The sequence below is a fragment of the Sturnira hondurensis genome, unplaced genomic scaffold, assembly GCF_014824575.4.
Source record: "Sturnira hondurensis isolate 20B ecotype Veracruz unplaced genomic scaffold, ASM1482457v3 Scaffold0001872, whole genome shotgun sequence".
NCBI classification, from domain to species: Eukaryota; Metazoa; Chordata; class Mammalia; order Chiroptera; family Phyllostomidae; genus Sturnira; species Sturnira hondurensis.
Window position 1 is genome coordinate 412,964 of NW_028074503.1, and position 20,958 is coordinate 433,921.

The 20,958-nt window shown below is 37.2% G+C and overlaps 1 protein-coding gene across 2 annotated transcripts in view; it reads left to right on the forward strand.

Moving 5' to 3' along the window:
• Positions 1 to 20,958, forward strand: part of YES1 (YES proto-oncogene 1, Src family tyrosine kinase) — a 74,579-nt gene that overhangs the window by 41,434 nt on the left and 12,187 nt on the right. For both annotated transcript variants that reach the window (XM_037031477.1, XM_037031485.1), the window contains exons 2-8: positions 3,709 to 3,981; positions 7,044 to 7,143; positions 15,255 to 15,353; positions 16,609 to 16,712; positions 16,810 to 16,959; positions 18,763 to 18,918; positions 19,084 to 19,263. In XM_037031477.1, the coding sequence (XP_036887372.1) occupies positions 3,717 to 3,981; positions 7,044 to 7,143; positions 15,255 to 15,353; positions 16,609 to 16,712; positions 16,810 to 16,959; positions 18,763 to 18,918; positions 19,084 to 19,263 (1,054 nt within the window). In that variant the 5' untranslated portion in view covers positions 3,709 to 3,716. The remainder of the gene's footprint in view (positions 1 to 3,708; positions 3,982 to 7,043; positions 7,144 to 15,254; positions 15,354 to 16,608; positions 16,713 to 16,809; positions 16,960 to 18,762; positions 18,919 to 19,083; positions 19,264 to 20,958) is intronic.

The window sequence follows — 20,958 nt, forward strand, 5'->3', positions numbered from 1 at the left end:
TTGCGCGCCCCCTACTGGGGACCTGACCCAGGCACGTACCCTGACCTGCAATGGAACCCAGGACTATGGTTTGAAGGCCAGCATTCAATCCACTGAGCCACACCAGCCAGGCCTTATAGTGAGGTTCTAAAGGAGGTGGGCAACAGTGATGGCTTGATACTGGGGCTAGTGGAACTGGACTGAAAATTATGGTCTATCCTGGAGCTATTAGAAAGGGTAAGTGGGTGGCATGAAAAGTTGGACTAAGATTAAGAAACTGGGTTGGGGGCATTTAGCGTAGCAATGGAAAACTGGTAGGGTGAGCAGGGGAAGGTGTGACTTTTGAAATTAGGAGTGAAGAGAAGTTTGGTATTTCTTGCGGAGAAAAAGGCCTAAGCAAAGATCCTGAGTGGACAAAAGGGTGAAAAGGGGATTATGGAAACTGGGAATGGATATGGGGGTTGGGTAAATACTTGTAACCTCTGTTATGAATTGCTGTATTTCAATCAACCAGTTACCAAATTTAAAATAATTAGCAGTCACTGTTTTCATCATTTTTCCTCCATATAACTGCTGTTTTTTCAAAGGCTAATTCATGTAATTGTTAATAGCATCCTGTTAATATTTAGATTTTGGATATAGGTAACTTTGAAAATTCTCTTTTTTTAATATTTTATTTTATTTTATTTATCTTTTAGAGGGGAAAGGAAGGAGAAGGGGAGAGAAATATCAATGTACGGTTGCCTCTCATGCGTCCCCTGCTGTGAACTGGCAGGCAACCTAGGCATGTACCCTGACTGGGAATCGAACCGTGATCGTCTGGTTCGCAGGCCTGCGCTTAATCCACTGAGCTACACCAGCCAGGGCCTAACTTGGAAAATTCTTTATAAATTTTTAAATATTTTTTCAATTAACATATTTTGTAGATAATATATTGATTTTTGGTTAAAATACACCCTTCAGTCTTCAGTATTGAGTCAGGAGTTGTCAATCTGGTATCTTTTAAAGTTTGCATTTATTAGAAGACTGGAAAGGTTGGCCGTATCTTCATATGCTAATTGGCCTTTTGATTTTCATTTGTGAATTGCCTATTAATATTTTTTACTATTTTTCTAAGGGATTATCTTTTTTCCCCATGTTTAGGAAGAGTTGCCTATGTTAAGAATGTCAGTCAGTCAATTTCCTTATATGTACATCTGTGTGTGTGGTGAGAGAGCAAGTAAAAGCATGAGCAAGTACAAAGATACTTTTCCTATTTCTCATATCTTCAGCTTCACTTAAGGGTGTTTGTTCCTCATGGACAACAGTGTGGTGCTTGCTGTGGGGGAGGGGGTATAAAGGGACTAAATGGTAATGGGAAAAAATACAATAAAGAGTAAGTTTTTTTCAAAAACTCTTTGTCCCTACCCCTGCTTCCCACATGGAAGTTCAATAATCATATGTCTATTAGCCTTTTCTTTTAAGGTTTCTACTTTTACATTATACCTTTAATAGAATTTTCCAACACTAAGTTACTAAACAACTTAGCTTTCTTCTAACACTTTTAGAAGTGCAGTTGCCTATTATATGCTTAGCTTATAATTCTCTCATAGTGTTCTCAGTAGATATTTAGATTTCCAGTCCAAGTCATGTTTCAGTGTTGTACTTAACTGTCACATCCTTAGAATATACCCATTTAAGATGGTAAGCTGAAAACCTTCCAGCTCCGAGATTCTGAGGCTGTTTCTATTTTAAAGTTTATAGCTACATTTTAAATTAATGTTACATAGCTAAGGTTTTCAGAATTTAGGAGGCAGACATCTTATCACTCACCTGTTTTCTTTTGAATGCCATATAAGAAGGGAAAAATTATAAAATAAGAATGACTTTTAAAAGTAAGTGAATTAATGAAATTTCCATTAGTTCCTCTTCAGGAAGTGAAAAAATCCAGCTTTTTGTAATATTAGTAAACCTACTATATGTATGTCATATTGGTTGGATGTATAGTATGTAAGAGATGAGTAACTTTTAAAATATGTACTGCCAGTAATTTGGGGGTAGGGTGAAAATTAGGCCAGTAAGCACACACAAAAAAAGAATTAATGTGAGAATTCAGAGTTCATACAAAAATTTTACCAATTAGGGGAGAGCCTAAATGGAAAAGTAACATTTGTGATACTTAACAGAGAATCAATAAATTTTACCAGGTAAGATGTAAGGAGAGTATTATGGACAGAGGAATTTTTAGGAGGGAACACCCCACAAAACTGGGAAAACATAGGGTGTAGGTATTGGGGAAATAGGATTTTTTTTTCATTTTCAGGCATGAGATAAGTATGAGAAAAAAATAGAAGATGAAGTTAGAAGGCCATATTGGGGTCAAATTTGGTAAACATTGGGGGAGTGTCTGTTGATAGAGAAGGGGAAAGATGTGGAGCTACATACATTGTCCTCTATGGTAGATACTAGCTACATATATCTGTTGAGCACTTGAAATGTGCTTGGTACAAATTGAGATGTTCTCTAAGTTTAAAATACTTGCCAGATTTCTAAGATTTAGTACAAGAAAAGAACATAAAACATCTCATTGAAAACTGTATATTGAACCCTGGCTGGTGTGGCTCAGTGGGTCGAGTGCCGACCTATGAACCCAAAGGGTCACTGGTTCGATTCCCAGTCAGGGTACATGATTGGGAATCGATCCAGGTCCTCAGTAGGGGACCTGTGAGAAGCAACTACACATTGATGTTTTTTGTCCTTTCTCCTTCCCTTCCCCTCTCTCTAAAAATAAATAAGATCTTTTAAAAAAAGCCTGTATATTGATATGTTGAAATAATTATATTTTAGATGTATTGAGTCAAATAAAATATATTCTTGGAATTATTTTTACCTGTTTATTTTTTATGTGACTCCTAGAAAATTTAAAATTATATTGTGGGTCAGGTTATATTTCTATTACACAATACTGTTAGAGTTAGAAGGAGTATAACCAGTATTTGCTAATACCTACTATGTGCCAGATATTATCTAGAACTTGTAATAAATTTTAATCCTCATAGAAAACCTTATGAAGTAGGTGATATTATTATCCTTCCTTTTCAAGTAACTGAGGTTCAGAGAGGTTATGCATTGTACCTAAATCACTCTGCTAATAAGTAGAAAGCCAGGATTCAAACTTAGGTCTCTCTGGCTTCAGAGCCCATGATTTTCCCTACACACTCTGGCATGTTGTCATTGGACCATTAACAGTAGTTGAGTTGGCAAAGACATCATTGGAATGATACTATAGCACATAAGGGAAGAGACTTGACTTTCAGCTATCTGGTTTTTATTTTTGCTTGTTTTGTTAATGTTCCTTTTTGTAGGAGAAAAAGCCTTGTTTAAATTTAACTTTTGAATTGCATCTTTTTGAAGTATCCTGTATGATAACTGCTTCTCAAAGTATTTACCTTACTACTTTTTTTAAAATTTAATTCTTATTCAAGTACAGTTTTCTGTCTTATATTCCCAGCCCTGCCCCCCGCCCCAGTGCTCCCCACCTCCCTCTCATTTCCGCCCCCCACTTTAGTTATTGTCCACGTGTCCTTTATACTTATTCATGTGAGTCCTTCCCCTTTTCCCTATGATTCTCTCCCCTCTGGACCCTGTCAGCCTGTTCCGTATTTGAGTGTCATTGGTCATATTTTACTTGCTTGTTTGTTTTGTTGTTTAGATTCCTGTTAACTGTGATATACCTTACTACTTTTGTAGATTTAATAATGGGCTGCATTAAAAGTAAAGAGAACAAAAGTCCAGCAATTAAATATAGAACAGAAAACTCTCCAGAACCTGTCAGTACAAGTGTCAGTCATTATGGAGCAGAACACACTGCAGCAACACCATCCTCTTCAGCAAAGGGAACATCTGTTAATTTTAGCAGTCTTTCCATAACACCATTTGGAGGATCCTCAGGGGTGACACCTTTTGGAGGAGCATCTTCCTCATTCTCAGTGGTGCCAAGCTCATATCCTGCTGGTTTAACAGGTGAGAGTTAAATGGACAATTCTGTTGTAAGTTTGAGAACGTGACCTTGGGTGATACATACATAAGGTTTGCCTGCTGTAAGAAAAATAACTTACTGGGGGACTTTTAAAATAAGTTGATGTGAAAATTAAAGTCTCTAACATAAAAATCAAAGTCTCATTGTATACATGGATATTTTCCTGGGAAATCTGGTGATAATTTGATGGTGATTAAATACTAGGTTAGAATTTCATTAATTTATTTTTCAAATAATTATTGAGTGCCTATTGTGTGGCTGGCACTGGGGAATATAAAGATTTAAAACAATGTAAGGTACAGCATAGGGAATATAGTCTTAATAATGTATGATGTCAGATGGACACTAGACTTATTGAGGTGATCACTTTGTGAGGTATATAAATGTCTAATCACTATGTTGTATAACTAAAACTAGTGTAATATTGTATGTCACCTGTTATTTTAAAATAAATTTTAAAAACATACTTCTCTCCAAAGGATGTTACAGTTTCTCAGGATTGTAAAATGCTATCCACTATTAAAGTATTACAGTAATTAGTAAATGTTAATTGCATGCAAAGTAGTAATGATAATAAAATTTTTCTATAGGTACTAATGATTTAAGAATAATTCTGAGGCTCAGAGTTTAAAAGATTTTTTTCAGAGTCACAGATAATAAGCAGGAGAGCCCAGATTTAATATCCTGTTCCAGAGCTGCATTTATTATTTATGGCATAATATCCATTCAGAGAATAGCAAGAAGTGAGAGCTGATAACCTTTAATAGAACCAGAAATGCTCTAAAAAAAGCAGTCATACTTTTAAAAGAGAGGGAGTTCTGTTACGAAGGGTCCCACAGCAGGATGCTTTTCCCTTGAGCAACAAAACACAGCTGGCTTAAAAGGTGGGGTGAGCTCCAGTATTCCTCCATTTAGCCGTTCCTTGATGCCATCAACAACTCAAGTTTCTTTTATCTCTCCCCTGCAGCCCTTGGAATATCCAGTTTATCTTTAAACATGACAAAACAGTTGCCAGCATCAAATTGAGCAGTGTGAATCGTTACTATTAGCCAGTGGGGACAAAAAAGGAATCTCTTCTACAAGCATGGGCTGTAAATTTGTCTCTTCAGTCTGCTTGCTTCTGTAATAATAATAGTGGCCAGAGGAATGCCATACACTAATTCTAATACACTGTTCATATGGTTAGTTATTAGCCATCAGCAAAAGTTTAAATTATCTTCAGGATTTTGTGTTTGGGAAAGATAGTAATCCCAAATGATTAAACATTGATACTTAAAAACATACTTTAGTTACATAATTTAGTTATTTATGTGAAATAGTCTGTTCATGGGTATTGATTTATTAATAACTATGGGGTGTCTGTGCCAGGCATAGAGAGTTGTAAGCAAGAGAAAAAGGGTTTCTGTTCTAATGGAGCTGACATTATAGTGAAGGTTGGACAATAATTATAAATAAGTGAACAGTATGATTAATAGTTCTTAAATGCTGAGAAAGAACTAACCAGAACATTGGTGAAGGCCTTTTAGATGATCACTAAACATCAAAGAAAGGCATCTTGGGAAGAAATCATTTGAGCTGAGATTTGATTAATGAGAATAACCTAAACATATGCAAAACTGGGAAAAGAGCCTTCTGGGGAGAAAGAATAACAGATGCAAAGTTTAAGGTGTACCCATGAACCTAGCATTTTTTGAGGACTAGTGAGGAAGCCCATATGGGCAGAGGGTAGAACTGTATGATTTGGGATTAAAGAGTCAGGATTACTCAGGACCTCGTAGACTCTAGTAAGAAGTTTGGGTTTTATTTAAAACCAGAAACAAGCTATTGAAGACATTTAAGAATTTTCATGATTGAATTACTCTTTTAAAGGAACTCATTCTGGCAGCTGTGTGGAGAATGGATGTAGGGAAGCAGATACAGAAGTGGGTTAAGCTACTATTCTCAGTTAGTAGCCTTGGACTTGTGTTAGGGTGGCAGCAGTAGAAATGGAAAAGAAAGTAGATATTTTAGAGTTAGAACTGACAGGCTGGTGATAGGCTTGTCCTGGAGTACCTGACTGGTTAGTAATGCCATTTACTTAGGTAGGGAAGACTTGGGTAACAGGTTAGAGGAGAAAAGTCAGCACCTTTGTTTTATACCTAATAAGTTTTAAATGCTTGTTTAGACATTCAGGTCAAGATGTCAGACAGGTAGTAATATATGACTGGAAGCCAGATGAATCAGATAATCTATTTTATTCTGCAGGTAATAGCTTGGCTCTTTAAGTGTGGTAAACTCTTAAGCATCTGTACACAATGCTGTATATGATACAGTTACTTTGTTTGTTTGTTTGTTTTTAGGGAGAAAGAGAGGGAGTAAAATATCAATGTGCAAGAGAAACATCAATGAGTTTGCCTCTTGCCACATCCCCAAATGGGGACCTGGCTCACGACCCAGGCATGTGCCTTGACTAGGAATCAAAATAGCAACCTTTCTGTTTGTAGGAGGATGCCCAACCCACTGAACCACATCAGTCAGGCCTATTTATGGAATCTATAATTCATATTAGCCATACCATTTAATTGCTAAGAAAAATATACCATTTTTATATTTGAATGTTAAATATAGTAAATTGTTTCTATAATTCTAGTTATTACCACTAATGATTAGTCTTCAGGCTCAAAATGTTCACTCACTGTTTATAAGAAATTTAGACAATGCCAGTAGTTTATACTACTCATTAATGCTTTTTTTGCTAAAGAAGTGTTTGAAATTTGACTCCATGTGAAGCCAGAGATGTTACTGCTAGGAATCAAAATTAAATTTGTTTCTCTGTGCCTGTAGAATTTTAGAATTTATAGACTATATTACTTCCATGGAAGGTCTTAGGAGAATATCTTACTAACTTGAAAATGCCAACTGCCCAAATCCTAAACTTTTAAAGTAGATTCTGGAGACCGAAGAAAAAGCTGCCTAAGCTTTTTTGCTGGTGGTATGTATTTTTTTATTTCTCTTTTGTTAACTAGTTATCTATGTAATTTATCTCAACCTTTTTTTTCTCCAATAGGTGGTGTTACTATATTTGTGGCCTTATATGATTATGAAGCTAGAACTACAGAAGACCTTTCATTTAAGAAGGGCGAAAGATTTCAAATAATTAACAATACGTAAGTGTTACGAATGAGAAATACTATGTGGGTCTCTGCCCGTTGGGTTGGACAGTGCATTTGTTTTCTTTAGACATGTGGTCTAAAAAAACTGATGTAGCCAGAAGTTACTTTTACAAATTGTCTGCTGTGGTTCTGCCATAAACAATAGAGATTTAAGAATGAAGAGTGAGGGAGTATATGTAAATATATCACTTTAAAAAATTCTATAAAGAGAATTCTATATTCCTATTTATCTAAGTACTAGATGATTTAAAGATCTTACTGTTTCCCAGACTTCCAACCAAGAGGGAGGCACAGGTAGATATACTTCCTCCTCCTTGCACAGCCAATCTGAAAACAAAAAACAACCAGAACTGCCAGAAATTGACCTGTAGGGAAGTCTGAAAACCAAGGAGTTAAAGAAGAAACATCCACAATAGTAGGGGCAGAGAGGATGCATGGCTGGCAGACTGGGTGGTCTCACATTCTTGTGCAGATAAAAACCGGGAGGGACAACTGGGGAGCAAGCCATCACAGCCCAGGACAGACCACACAACTCATAGCTCTGGCACTGGAAAAATAAAACCTCTCGTAACCTCTGACTGTAAAACCTGTGGGAGTTGTAGCAGTGGAAGAAATTACCAGTCTTTAATGAGAGTCCATTTGAGGGGTACATGGGGTGCTAGAACATGAGATAAGCCCACCCATTCAAGAATCAGCACCAGGGCAGCACGTAGAAGGGCACCATTTGCTTTCAGGAAGAAGAGGAAGTGACTGAAAATGGGTCAAAAGCCAAGCAAGCAGCATTGTTTCTTCTGTGAGCCCTCCACATAATTTCTGTCTGCAAAAACCTCTGGTGGTTGCAGCAACAGAAGAAACCACTGGTCTCTCAGGAGAGACCTACCCACATGGAATCAGCACCAGGGAAGCAACTGTGGAAGGGTGCCAATCGCTTGCGGGAAGCAGGGAAAGTTACTGAAAGATGAACAAAGGCCAAGCAAGCAGCATTGTTCCTTCCCTGACCCCCCCCCCCACATACAGTGCCACAACGCAGTGATATGGGTCCCCACCCTGGCAAATAACCTAAGGCTCCACTCCCTTACAGTGCAACAGGCACGCTGATAAAATAAGGAGACAAAGACATATGGCCCAAATGGAAGAACAGATGAAAACTCCAGAAAAAGAACTAAGCAATAAGAGGATAACCAAGCTATCAGATGCAAAGTTCAAAGTACTGGTAGTGAGGATGCTCACAGAAATGATGGAGTATGGCTGCAAAATACAGGAAGATATGAAGGCTATCCGAAGTGAAATGAAAAATCTACAGGGAACCAACTGTGAAGGGAAGGAAGCCAGGACTCAACAATTTGGAATAAAAGGAAGAAATAAGCAGTCAACTGGAATAGAAAGAAGAAATAAGAATTCAAAAAAAATTAGGAGAGCCCTGGCTGGTGTAGCTCAGTGGATTGAGCGCGGGCCTGCGAACTACACGATTGCGATTTGATTCCCAGTCAGGGCACATGCCTGGGTTGCAGGCCAGTTCCCGGTAGGGGATGCACAAGAGGCAACCATACATTGATATCTCTCTCTCTCTCTCTCTCTCTCTTCTTCCCTTCCCCTGTAACATAAATAAATAAAATCTTTTTTAAAAAATGAGACGCTTAGGAATCTCTGGGGCAACTTTACACATGCCAACATCTGAATCATAGGGGTGCCAGAAGGAGACAAGGAGGAGCAAGAAATGGAAAACGTATTTGAAAAAATAATGAAAGAGAACTTCCCTAATCTGGCAAAGGAAATAGACTTCTAAGAAGTCCAGGAAGCTCATAGAGTCCCAAACAAATTTGATCTAAAGAGAAACACACCAAGGCACATCATAATTAAAATGCCAAAGGTTAAAAATAAAAAGAGAATCTTAAAAACAGCAAGAGAAGAGAGTTACCTACAAAGGAGTGCGTAAGACTGTCAGCTGATTTCTCAAAAGCAACCTTGCAAGCAGGAAGGGGCTGGAAAGAAATATTCTAAGTCATGAAAGGCAAGGACCTATATCCAGGATTACTCTGTCCAGCAAAGCTATCATTTAAAATGGAAGGGCAGGTGAAGTGCTTCCCAGATAAGGTCCAGTTAAAGGAGTTCATCATCACCAAGCCACTTTAAAATGTTAAAAGGACTTATTGAAGAAAAAGATCAAAACTATGAACAGTAAAATAACAACAAACTCAAAACTGTCAACAACTGAACCTAAACAACAACAACAAAATACAAACTAAGCAAACAAGAAAAGGAACAGAACCATAGAAATGGAGATCACATGGAGGGTTATCAGCAGGGAGTAGGAAAGGGAAGAAGGGCGGGGGTAGGTCCAGGGAATAAGAAACATAATTGGAAGGTACAAAACAGACAGGAGGAGGTTAAGAGTAGTATAGGAAATGAAGAAGCCGAAGAATTTATGTATGTGACCCGTGGACATGAACTAAGGGGTCAGGGTATTGCTAGAGGGAATGAGGGTACCTAGCACATGTGGGCAAAGGGGAGGGGGAAATGGGACAACCGTAATGGCGTGATGAATAAAATATACTTTTAAAAAGATCTAATCTGTTTCTGTTTTTTTAAATATATTTTATTGATTATGCCATTACAGTTGTCCCATTTCCCCCTTTTTATTTGCCCTCCACCCTGCACATCCCCTCACACCTTCCCCTCCTTTAGTTCATGTCCATGTGTCATAAGTTCTTTAGCTTCTACATTTTTCACACTACTCTTGCCCTCCTCCTCCCATTCCCTTGTTGCTCACTTCCTATGTGATCTCCATTGTTGTGGCTCTGCTCCTGTTTTAGGAGTCTGCTTAATTTCCTTTTGTTTTAGGTGTGATTGTTAATAACTGTGAGTTTGCTGTCCTTTCACTGTTCATATTTTTGATCTTCTTTTTCTCAGATAAGTCCCTTTAACATTTCATATAGTAAGGGCTTGGTGATGATTAACTCCTTGAACTTGACCTTATCTGAGAAGCACTTTATCTGTCCTTCCATTCTAAGTGGAAGCTTTGCTGGATAGAGCAATCTTGGATGTAGGTCCTTGCCTTTCATGACTTGGAATACTTCTTTCCAGCCTCTTCTTGCCTGCAGGTCTCTTGAGAAATCCGCTGGCAGTCTGATGGGAACTCCTTTGTAGGTGACTGTCCTTTTATTTCTTGCTGCTTCTAGAATTCTTTCCTTTATTTTAATCTTGGGTAATGTAATTATGATGTGCCTTGGCGTGTTCCTTTTTGGGTCCACCTTCTTTGGGACTCTCTGAGCTTTCTGGACTTCCTGCAAGTCTATTTCCTTGGCCAGATTGGGCAAGTTTTCCTTTATTATTTATTCAGATAAGTTTTCCACTTGTTGCTCTTCCTCTTCCCCTTCTGGTACCCCTATAATTCAGATGTTGGAACGTTTAAAGATGTCCTGGAGGTTCCTAAGCCTCTCTTTTTTTTTTGAATTCTTGTTTCTTCATTCTTTTCTGTTTGGTTGTTTCTGTCTTCCTTCCTCCATTGATTTGAGTCCCAGTTTCCTTCCCATCACGATTGGTCCCCTGTGCATTTTGCTTCCTTTCACTTAGCATAGCCTTCATTTTTTCATCTAATTTGCGACCAGAATCAACAGTTCTTTGAGCATCCTGATCACCGGTGTTTTAAACGATGCATCTGATAGGTTGGCTATCTCTTGGTCACTTAGAAGTATTGGCTCTGGGGCTTTGATTTGTTCTTCTGATAGAGCCATTTTTGATCAGGTCGCCACTGTTACATATGAGGGGAGGAGCCTTAGGTGTTCACCAGGGTGGGGCAATCTAGTGGCTGGGTTGTGAAACTGTATGTGGGGGCGGGGTCAGAGAGGGAGCAATAGCGCTTGTTCTGCGCTCTCTCAGATTTCAGTCACCTCTGCTGCTCCCTACAACCCGCACCGTTTCAGTCGGTTCTTTTAGACTTTATTTTCCGTCGCTGGGGCCCTGGGTCACCCGGTCTGTCTCACTGCTTGTTTTTTGTCTGGTTTATATGCATGCAAATGTGTGTCAGTGGTCAGCCAACTGCCTTGGGCGTCTCACTGGGTTTGCTCGTTTCCTCTTCACACCTGGCTCTGCTAACCACCGCCTACTCCTTCCAGGACTCCACTCTGCCACCAACGCCTCCTCTCTTACCTGTCTGGACGAATGGTTCATTGTTGTTGGACTTCGGTATAGTTTAATTTTCTGTGTTCCGGTTGTGTTTTTGTTTCTAAATTTTCATTCTCCTTAAATTTAGTTGTGCGAGGAGGTACAGTATTTCCACCTATGCCTCCATCTTGTTTCTGTTTTAAGAAAAAGAAAAAAAGGCTAGGTAAGACACCTTTGCAATCCCAAACTGACCAAATTAAGTTATTTTTACCTTATGTGACTCTTAGACTTTTTGTTATTTATTGGTCCACCATATAAAGTCCAATGATAATTATGGAAAAGAGATTACATAATTGTTTATTTATGGTCTTTTGCTTCCAGCCATGTTTCCTTCCATTCTTATTCCCATTTGCAACCAGTTACTATTCCAGAACATAAATTATCTTTATGTCTCTCTGCTTTAAAATCTTTCAATAGTTCCAGTTCCCATCAAGATAAAAGAAAAATAATGATAATAGTAGGTGTTATTCATTGCGCTTCTTCTCCCTTTCACTGCACTGCCTAACCATGTTAAATTACTTGCAATTTTCTGAATGTACTGTGGCTTCTCACCTTTTCCATGCCTTTGCATATATGATTTATTTTTTCTGGAATGTAACTTCTTGCCTCTCCATTTTTTCTCTTTATCTGACCAACCCAACTCCTCCTTCAAAATGTGTCTTCCTATGTCCTTTCTCAAGGAAGCCTTTTTTGACATTCTTTCTCTCCTGCCTTGCCAGGTTCCTACCATTTGCTGGATTAAGTGTCTTTCTTACATGTTCACATAGCATCATATGCAAATCTCAATCATAGCTTCCATCACAGTTTTGAATTTAATTTGTCACATGCTTATCATTCTTTCAGACCAGTGGTTTTCAACCTGGATCAGAATCATCCAGGGGACATTTGACAATGTCAGGAGATATTTTTGCTTGTTAACAGTCAGGTCACTGCTACTGTCATCTAGTGAGTAGAGGGCAGGGGTATTGCTTAGCATCCTGCAATGCACAGTACATGCCCCTATAATAGAGTTATCTAGCCCAAAGTGCCAATGCTGAGGCTTAGAAATTTTACTCTCAACTGTGAGTTTCTTGAGGGTAAGGACTATCTTTTTTTAACTTTCTTACTCAATTTATTGGGGTGACACTGGTTAATAAAATTAGTACAATTCTATAGTACATCATCTGTATATTGTACTTTGTTTACCACCCCAAGTCAGGTTTTCTTCTTTCATCACCATTTATCCCGTTTACCCTCTTCTGTTTGCCCCCCCCTCCCCCGGACTGTCTTACTCATATTTAGCATACCCTATCATAAAGTCTGTCATTTAAAAGGTATTCGGTAGATGCTTGAATGAATCAGTGAATGGTTCATTCATTGATTCACAGAATCAGATGCAGACTTTTCAATTTGTATATATGAATGTACAAGGCTTAATATATCTTAGGAGATTACAAACTTAAGCATATGAACTTGTAAATATTCAAATTACCAAAGGATTTTTCATTTCATTTCAAATTTTTCATTTCTGGAAAGCAAATGCACCTCAAGCATTTATAATATTCCAATTTAGATTAAATATTTTCAGTACTTTTTTATGGTAAAGCAAAAGATGCATTTAATCTTTAGTAGTGGTACCCATATATGGGGTCTGTCTGAAGAATCCAGCCGTTGTTAATATAATGAGAATAGTTTGCATGACATCGATGTAACTTGGCAGTCAAGGAGAGTGGACTAGAATGTGCATGCATAAACAACGATGACTTCACTGTGCTAGTCAGTGAGGGCAGTTGATGCCCCTGAGTGGGTGTATGTGCTGTGTGGTTGTTACATTCAAAATAACCGACCAAGGAGAGCAATGAATTTGCATCAAAGTTTGCATTAAGCTTGAACATTTCTCCATAGAAACTTATTCACATGACTCGGGAAGCTTTCAAGGATGATGGAATGAGTGCAGTGGAAATAAAAGTGTGGCACAAACACTTCAAAGATAGTTGAGAATCTGTTGAAAGTGATCCATGTTCTGGAAGGCCTGCAGCAAGCAGAACACCAGAGAAAGTTGAACATGTACAGGCTGCAGTTAACAAAGATTGGTGACTGACAATGTGGGAAGTAGAAACTGATCCCTGGATTTGCAAAACTAGTCCTAGATTTTTGATGCAGGATCTTGGCATAAAACATGTCATGGCAAAATTTCATTCACTGGCTTCTGCTACCAGAGCAGAAGGAATACCTGCTGCAATTGTTAATGACTTGATTCAAACCACTACCAGTGAACCAGAGTGTTCCTTGAGTAGGTCATCACCGGAGATGAATTGTGGGTCTGTGGCTATTAATATGATCTGGAAATTAAGTCCCAGTTGTCCCATGAAAATGGCCATTCTCCATGCCCGAAGAGGGTGCAGCAGAGTCGTAGAAAGATCAAGACCGTGTTAACTGTGTTTTTGATTGAGGAGATGTTGTCCCTTGTGAGAACACCCCTTCAGGCCAAACAATTAGTAGGAAATATGATGTAAATGTTCTCCTTGGTTGAGAGCTACAGTATGATGAAAACAGCCACAGCTATGGACACCTGGTGATTGGCAGCTTTATCACAACCGTGCCTGCTCATGCATGACATCTCATGCAGAGTTTTTTGGTGAAACATCAAATCACTCAGTTGATTCAGCCCCTCTACAGCCCAGATTTGGTGCCCTGTGACTTCTGGCTTTTTCCAAAACTAAAATCACCTTTGAAAGAGAAGACATTTCAGACTGTCAGTGAGATTCAGGAAAATACAACTGGGCAACTAATGGAAATGCCAACAAAGGATTTTGCAGTGCTTTGAACAGTGGAAGATACACTGGGTGAACTGTGTGAGGTCCCAAGGTGCTTACTTTGAAGGGGACTGAGGCGTCATTGTGCTATGTGCAGTGTTGCTTGTATCTTCTTCAAAATGTCTATTTTTCATACCACATGGGTGGATACTTTCTGGACAGACCTCATATGTATGTTCCTTATTACAGACTGATAACATTTACTCCTTTCACATTAGTTTTGGAAAAGTAAAGGCTTGTACATTAGAAATTACATATAGTTCTTGTGTTCTCAATTGCTTTTAGTCTTATTTGGATATTTGTGGATAACATTTTTGTATATATTTTATTCTAAGAGTTAAAATTTTTATTATTGCTCGTTGATAATATTTTGGCTACAGGAGTTCTAAAGCATCCTGATTTTCTTCCTAAAGTAACTAAAAAGAAAGTATAGTTTTATTCACTGTTAAAAAGAAATAAAAAAGAATGATACATGCTACAACATATATGAACTTTGGGAAAAGTATGCTACATGAAAGAAGCCAATCTAAGAGACCCACGTTGAATTACTACATTTATATGATATACCCTCAATAATGTATCCATAGAAACAGAAAGCAGATTATTGGTTGGGAATGGGCGAGAAGGGTGTTAGGGACAGATTCTTAATGGGCGTAGGGTTTCTTTTGGAGGTAATGAGAATGTTCTCATTCATTGTGATATAGTTGCACAACTCTGAACAAATTAAAATCCATTAAATTGTACATCTTAAAAGGGGGAATTTTATGGTATGCGAATTATATCTCAGTAAAGCTTTTAAAACCAAGTAATATGAAAGATTTACCTTACAAATAGTTTTATTTAGTATAATTTATTGTCTTAGGTTGAAAGAGTCATGTGAAAAAGTGATCTTTTAATTAAAATTATATTTGTCGGGGCAGGGTTTGGTTTGGATCATAAATGCAATTGTCCTTTCACTTAGCTTTATTCTCTTAATTCATATAACCTGTTTTTAAATATTCTTTGAGTTGATTCTAAGTCAAACTAATGCATAATTAAAAATGAAAGTAATATCTCTTGCCTACTGCAGATACAAGGCAACACTGCAGTGGATGCTGTTTTGATCACTAGTCTACTTTGTGGTAACTGTTGTTTTATGTGTTACAGGGAAGGAGACTGGTGGGAAGCAAGATCAATTGCTACAGGAAAGAATGGCTATATCCCTAGCAATTATGTAGCCCCTGCAGATTCCATTCAGGCAGAAGAGTATGGTGTTACTTCATATTTTATTAATTGTTTTGATTTTAAAATGTTTTAATGCACATTCTACTTAGCCACAACTTTACACACACAGTTACACATCGGTCTTAATACAGCTAATGTATCATATTAATAGGGGATATTACTTGAAAATTAATAATTAATGCCACTATACTTGCTTATAGTAGTATCATAAATGAATCTGCATTAATAACTGTATTGTTATGCCTTTGTTTTTTCACTTAAAAATTACATTAACCTTTTTTTATTCTGAGTACTCCAAAAATTTACCCTCAGTGAGCTTATTATATCAGTGTTAATTTGTTGACTTAAGTACTTGCCCCTCTGTAGGAGAGTATTCTTGTCTTCTAGGAAGTACACACTGAGAGATTTAGGGATAATGATTCAGCATGCTTGCAACTTGCTTTTACGCAGTTCAGAAAAACATATATACACATGGAAAGAGAGAATATAACAAAACAAAATGTTGAGTTGGGAAACCTAGTGGAGGATATATGGGAGTACTTACTATTCATGTAACTTTTAAAAAGTTCACCTTCACTGACATTACTTTCAGGTCTAACCCAGGTTTACCTGGGATCCATAAATGCTACTCATTTTTATATCACAGCACTTAACACAGTGCTTAGTACATAGTAGGTGTTTTATCAGTGTTTGATTTTATTAAAAATATGTCATTTGTCTCCATGACTCTCTGGTCTGCTTTGACGTTTGTTACTTTCTTTTGTTCTTTTGTCTTTTTTCCACTATCCTGACATCTTCCATGGCAGAGACTGTCTTCTTTTTTTTTACTCACAAAACTGCGCTAAATCAAGCCTACACAAAGTTTGTGATTTGGATATGGTTTACTTGCATCTTACTGAATATGGATGATCACACTGTTGCCAGAAACCACTTTTATTCTTCTTACTGTAATCATAGTATTTTTGTCTATCACTGATTAAAAGGCTGTGTCTGTTATTGTATTTTCTTCTCCATTTACTGTTCCTGTGACTGCCAAGTGGAGCTTAAGAGACATGTTGTATAGTCAATACATGGAAATACTATGACATTATATTCTGAGAGTAATATTTGTAACAGCTCTGTTCAATAAAGGTCTTTTATTGTGTCTACATATACTTTAAGCTATGTTCTGTAGCTGTTTTTTTGTCATCCACTCTATCCACTTTATTTTTACTAATACTTACATATATTTTTTTAACCTACACCTTTCTAACTTTGAACGCTATTTTTTTTCCAGATGGTATTTTGGCAAAATGGGAAGAAAAGATGCTGAAAGATTACTTCTGAATCCTGGGAATCAACGAGGTATTTTCTTAGTAAGAGAGAGCGAAACTACTAAAGGTATGAATATTATGCTAATATAAATATAATTTTCTTAGGCAGTATTTTGAGAAAGATATAATAAAGGGTTTCATTTCTTCTTGCCCCACCCCCCCAGGTGCTTATTCTCTCTCTATTCGTGATTGGGATGAAGTAAGGGGTGACAATGTGAAACACTACAAAATCAGGAAACTTGACAATGGTGGATACTATATCACAACTAGAGCACAATTTGATACTTTACAGAAATTGGTAAAACACTACACAGGTATGTGAATATTTCAAAGGTGAAAATTATTTCCTCATGTTGTATGTTATGAGAGCAGAATCAATGTCTTCATGTTCCTTAAGATTTAGCATGCTGCTTTACACACAGCATCAGCTCACTGGATGTTTGATATATTTTAACTTTAAAAGGAGAAACAGGTAATACTTACTACCTAAGTTGAGTTCTTGGATGGTGTGCTAAAATCAAATTATCATCATTTGAGTCTTTTTTTTAAAGATTTTATTTATTTATCTTTTAGAGGGGAAGGAAGGAGAGGAGAGAATATCAATGTATGGTTGCCTCTCGCGAGTCCCCTACTGGGAACTGGCCTGCAACCCAGGCATGTGCCCTGACTGGGGATCGAACCGCGATCATGTGGTTCGCAGGCCCGCGCTCAATCCACTGAGCTACACCAGCCAGGGCATCATTTAGTGTTTACATGGGAGTTCCATTTCATGACAGGTAAATACAAAGATAGATTGTGACAGTAAATAAAAAGGCAAAACAAATACTTACAGACATTTATTAAGAAGGTAAAGCTAAACACTTAAAAAGCTGTATCACATGTCCTTTTGGTTTATTTTCCTCTTCATGGGCTGGACTACATAAGACTTCCAGAAAATAAAAATGCAGTGAGATTTATTTATTAAAATAAATCCAATGAAGATGCATTTTTCTTTTCCTAGAAAATTAACCTATAGCAACTATAGATACTCTTCAGATTTTCCAAGGCTTTAAAAGGTATTTCATGTTAGATTCTTCTGTCTTAAAAAGTTTTGTTGCTAATTTGATACTTGAATGCTTCTGGAAGTCTTGAGATGATTAATGCTAGGGGAGAAGTTTCCATGGCAATTTATTCAGTGACAGTTGAGAGTCCATCAAATCAGCCTCCAGTGTTAACATTGATCCTGAAACATGTTGCCAAGCAGTAGCATCAGTTGTAATTCCACTTGTTGAAAGTGGGTTTGCATGGTTGGTTACTTGTCAAGAATGGGAGGGATCATGTCTTACTTAACAATGAGAAAGATTGTGTAAGCAGGATTCACGAATCAAACTATTAAGAATTTGGGATTCCGCCCTGGCTGGTGTAGCTCAGTGGATTGAGTGCGGGCCTGTGAACCAGACGGTCGTGGTTCGATTTCCAGTCAGGGCACATGACTGGGTTGCAGGCCAGTTCCCAGCAGGGCCAGTTCCCGGCAGGGGATACATGAGAAGCAACCATACATTGATGTTTCTTCCCCTCCCTCCTTCCCTTCCCCTCTAAAGATAAATAAATAAAATATTTTTTTAAAAAAAGAATTTGGGATTCCCTGTTTTTCTGTCCCTTTTATTTAAATGTTAGCTCCCTAAAAGAAGTTTTTCCTTGATTTTTGGTGTGCCTCTTATATTAGTGGTTATTAAACATAACAATTAATGTTAGCACTCCTTTGGAAAAAAATAAAGCATAGTAGCCACAAGCAGAACTTTTGAGATAGCCAGACCTAGGGTTTGAATTCCATCTTTATCACTTACTGGGCGACCTTGAGAAAGTTGCTTAATTTTCTAAGACTCGTTTATATGAGATACCTGTAAAGTGCTGAATTAGCACAATAGCTGGGACATAAATAATAATAACTTATAAGTGTAATTAACAGAATGTTTCATTTCTTGTGTGTTTTGCTCCCTTTCGTGTGTTGTGCTTTTATTTAAAAAAATTGATCATATATATTTTTTCTATAATTTAAACTTTTTAAAACGTTGATACACTACATGTACCTTAATTTTTGTAAATCATTTTACAGTATAGTTTATTCATTTATCTAGAGCATGCTGATGGTTTATGCCATAAGTTAACAACTGTATGTCCAACTGTGAAACCCCAGACTCAAGGTCTAGCAAAAGATGCTTGGGAAATCCCTCGAGAATCTCTGCGACTGGAAGTTAAGCTAGGACAAGGATGTTTTGGTGAAGTTTGGATGGGTAAGAACTCTGAGTGGGGTTTTTTTTTGGTCATTTTTTAGCCATAGATCAAAATGCCACAACTTATAAAATATATTGAAATATTTGAGGTAACTGCTGCTCATTGAAATTTGGTGTGAACTTTTTGAAATACAGATCAAAATAGTAAAAGTGTTGTTTCTTTAGGAACGTGGAATGGAACCACAAAAGTAGCAATCAAAACACTAAAACCAGGTACAATGATGCCAGAAGCTTTTCTTCAAGAGGCTCAGATAATGAAAAAATTAAGACATGATAAACTTGTTCCGCTATACGCTGTTGTTTCTGAAGAGCCTATTTATATTGTCACTGAATTTATGTCAAAAGGTATGTGTATATTATGTATCTCTTATGGTGTCCATGTTAATGAATTTTTAAAAAGCAAGTCTTTTATGCATGCAGATTTCTGTTGTATAGTGTTTTCTAAGATTTTTATGTAGATATTTGAAAAGAGAAAACCTGACTTTTTTTTAATGGAATAGTTGATGATTATCTCCAGTTATTCCAAAGGATATTACAAAGTTTAAAAGGAAAATAAGCAAGCTGAATTTATTTTGAAAGTAAATAGTCCTTTATTCCACTTGACTAAAGGAAATGGAATAGCTAGGAGGTAAAAGAGAAAGTCTTTACAAAGTTAAATTAAAATAATGCAATCAGATATTTTATATCTTTGGTACTAAAGCAAAGCTAATTTTTATGACATTTTAGTATAAACATAATCTTCATACTGAGGGCTCCTAGAAACTTTGTTTTTTACTGCTGTAAAGTGAAAAAAAAAGTGAAATGGCTTCATTACCCTGGACCTCAAGGTGGGATCTTTAGTTACAGGATTAGTTAGGGCCATGGTAAAGGGTAGGCAAAGTTGTTGCTCTTCCCTTTATTTCCCCTTTGCTGATTTGCTGTCGAAGAGGAACCAGTCATAAAATAGACCCTAGGCTCGCTTATTACCCTCTTAAATTTCAGCTACATTTTTTCCACTTAATAAGTCACTCATCCATAACTAACGCTGATCATGTTATCTTTTTCCTGTAGTCTATCTTGGCCAACTGCATAGTTCCATCTAGTGGTGACAGGTTCAACTACAAGCTACTCATTTGCCATAGGAAATGTTCCCCCTAAAGGGGACAGAGGAACCAAAAGGTTAAAAGAACTGACACAGCCTACTAATTGATAGCCAAAGCATACCTAAGTCCCCAAAGTACAAGGCACTTTTTGGAAGGAAACTCCTACAAACCACTGCCAAATATCCCATTTCAGAGTGCATTAGATGAACTAGAAAAGGAAGAAAAGAGACAACAAAGAGGAAGTTTAAATCAAGATATTGATAGCGTAACAATATAATGGAGGTAAAGCTAATGGTCCATTAGCTTTGTATATTGATTTCAAGAGTTATTTTATTGGGGGTAACATGGTAGAAGTCTGTATTGTCAGGTTGCTGGGTTAGGATTATTTCTAGATGGGAGATTCAGGATGTAAGATTATAAATGTCCCTTCTAGCTTTTAAAACTCTCATCCTCATCATGCTAATCAGGTGCTTAGCAGTTAACCCTCTATAATCCTTCCAAACTCATTGCTTCAAGTGCGTCCCCATAAATCCACTTTTCTGGCCAGACGGGTCTTCTTGTTGCTGCTTGTTTTCAAGAATTTATTCATGTTATTTCCTTTACCTGGAATTTGATTCTCTATTTCTTGACCAGTCCCATCAACTCTACTTCCTTCAGGTTGTTCTTAAGTCAGGTGTTAGAAGCCTTGTACTATCAATGTGTCATGATCATTATATCCTCTGAAATCTTTGTGGTTGACTACTCTACAAATTACTAACAACCAAAATGTGAATGCTTCATATATATATATATATGTCACTTTGTTATTTATTATTTCAAAGAAATAAAGAGACCCAAATAACTAGATTAAATTTGAAAACACCTAAACTAGTGAAGAGTTAATTTTTAGTATAAAATAAGTTTATTATAAACAAATGAAGCTACAGGCTGAAATTTCAGTAAGTATAATAGAAATCGA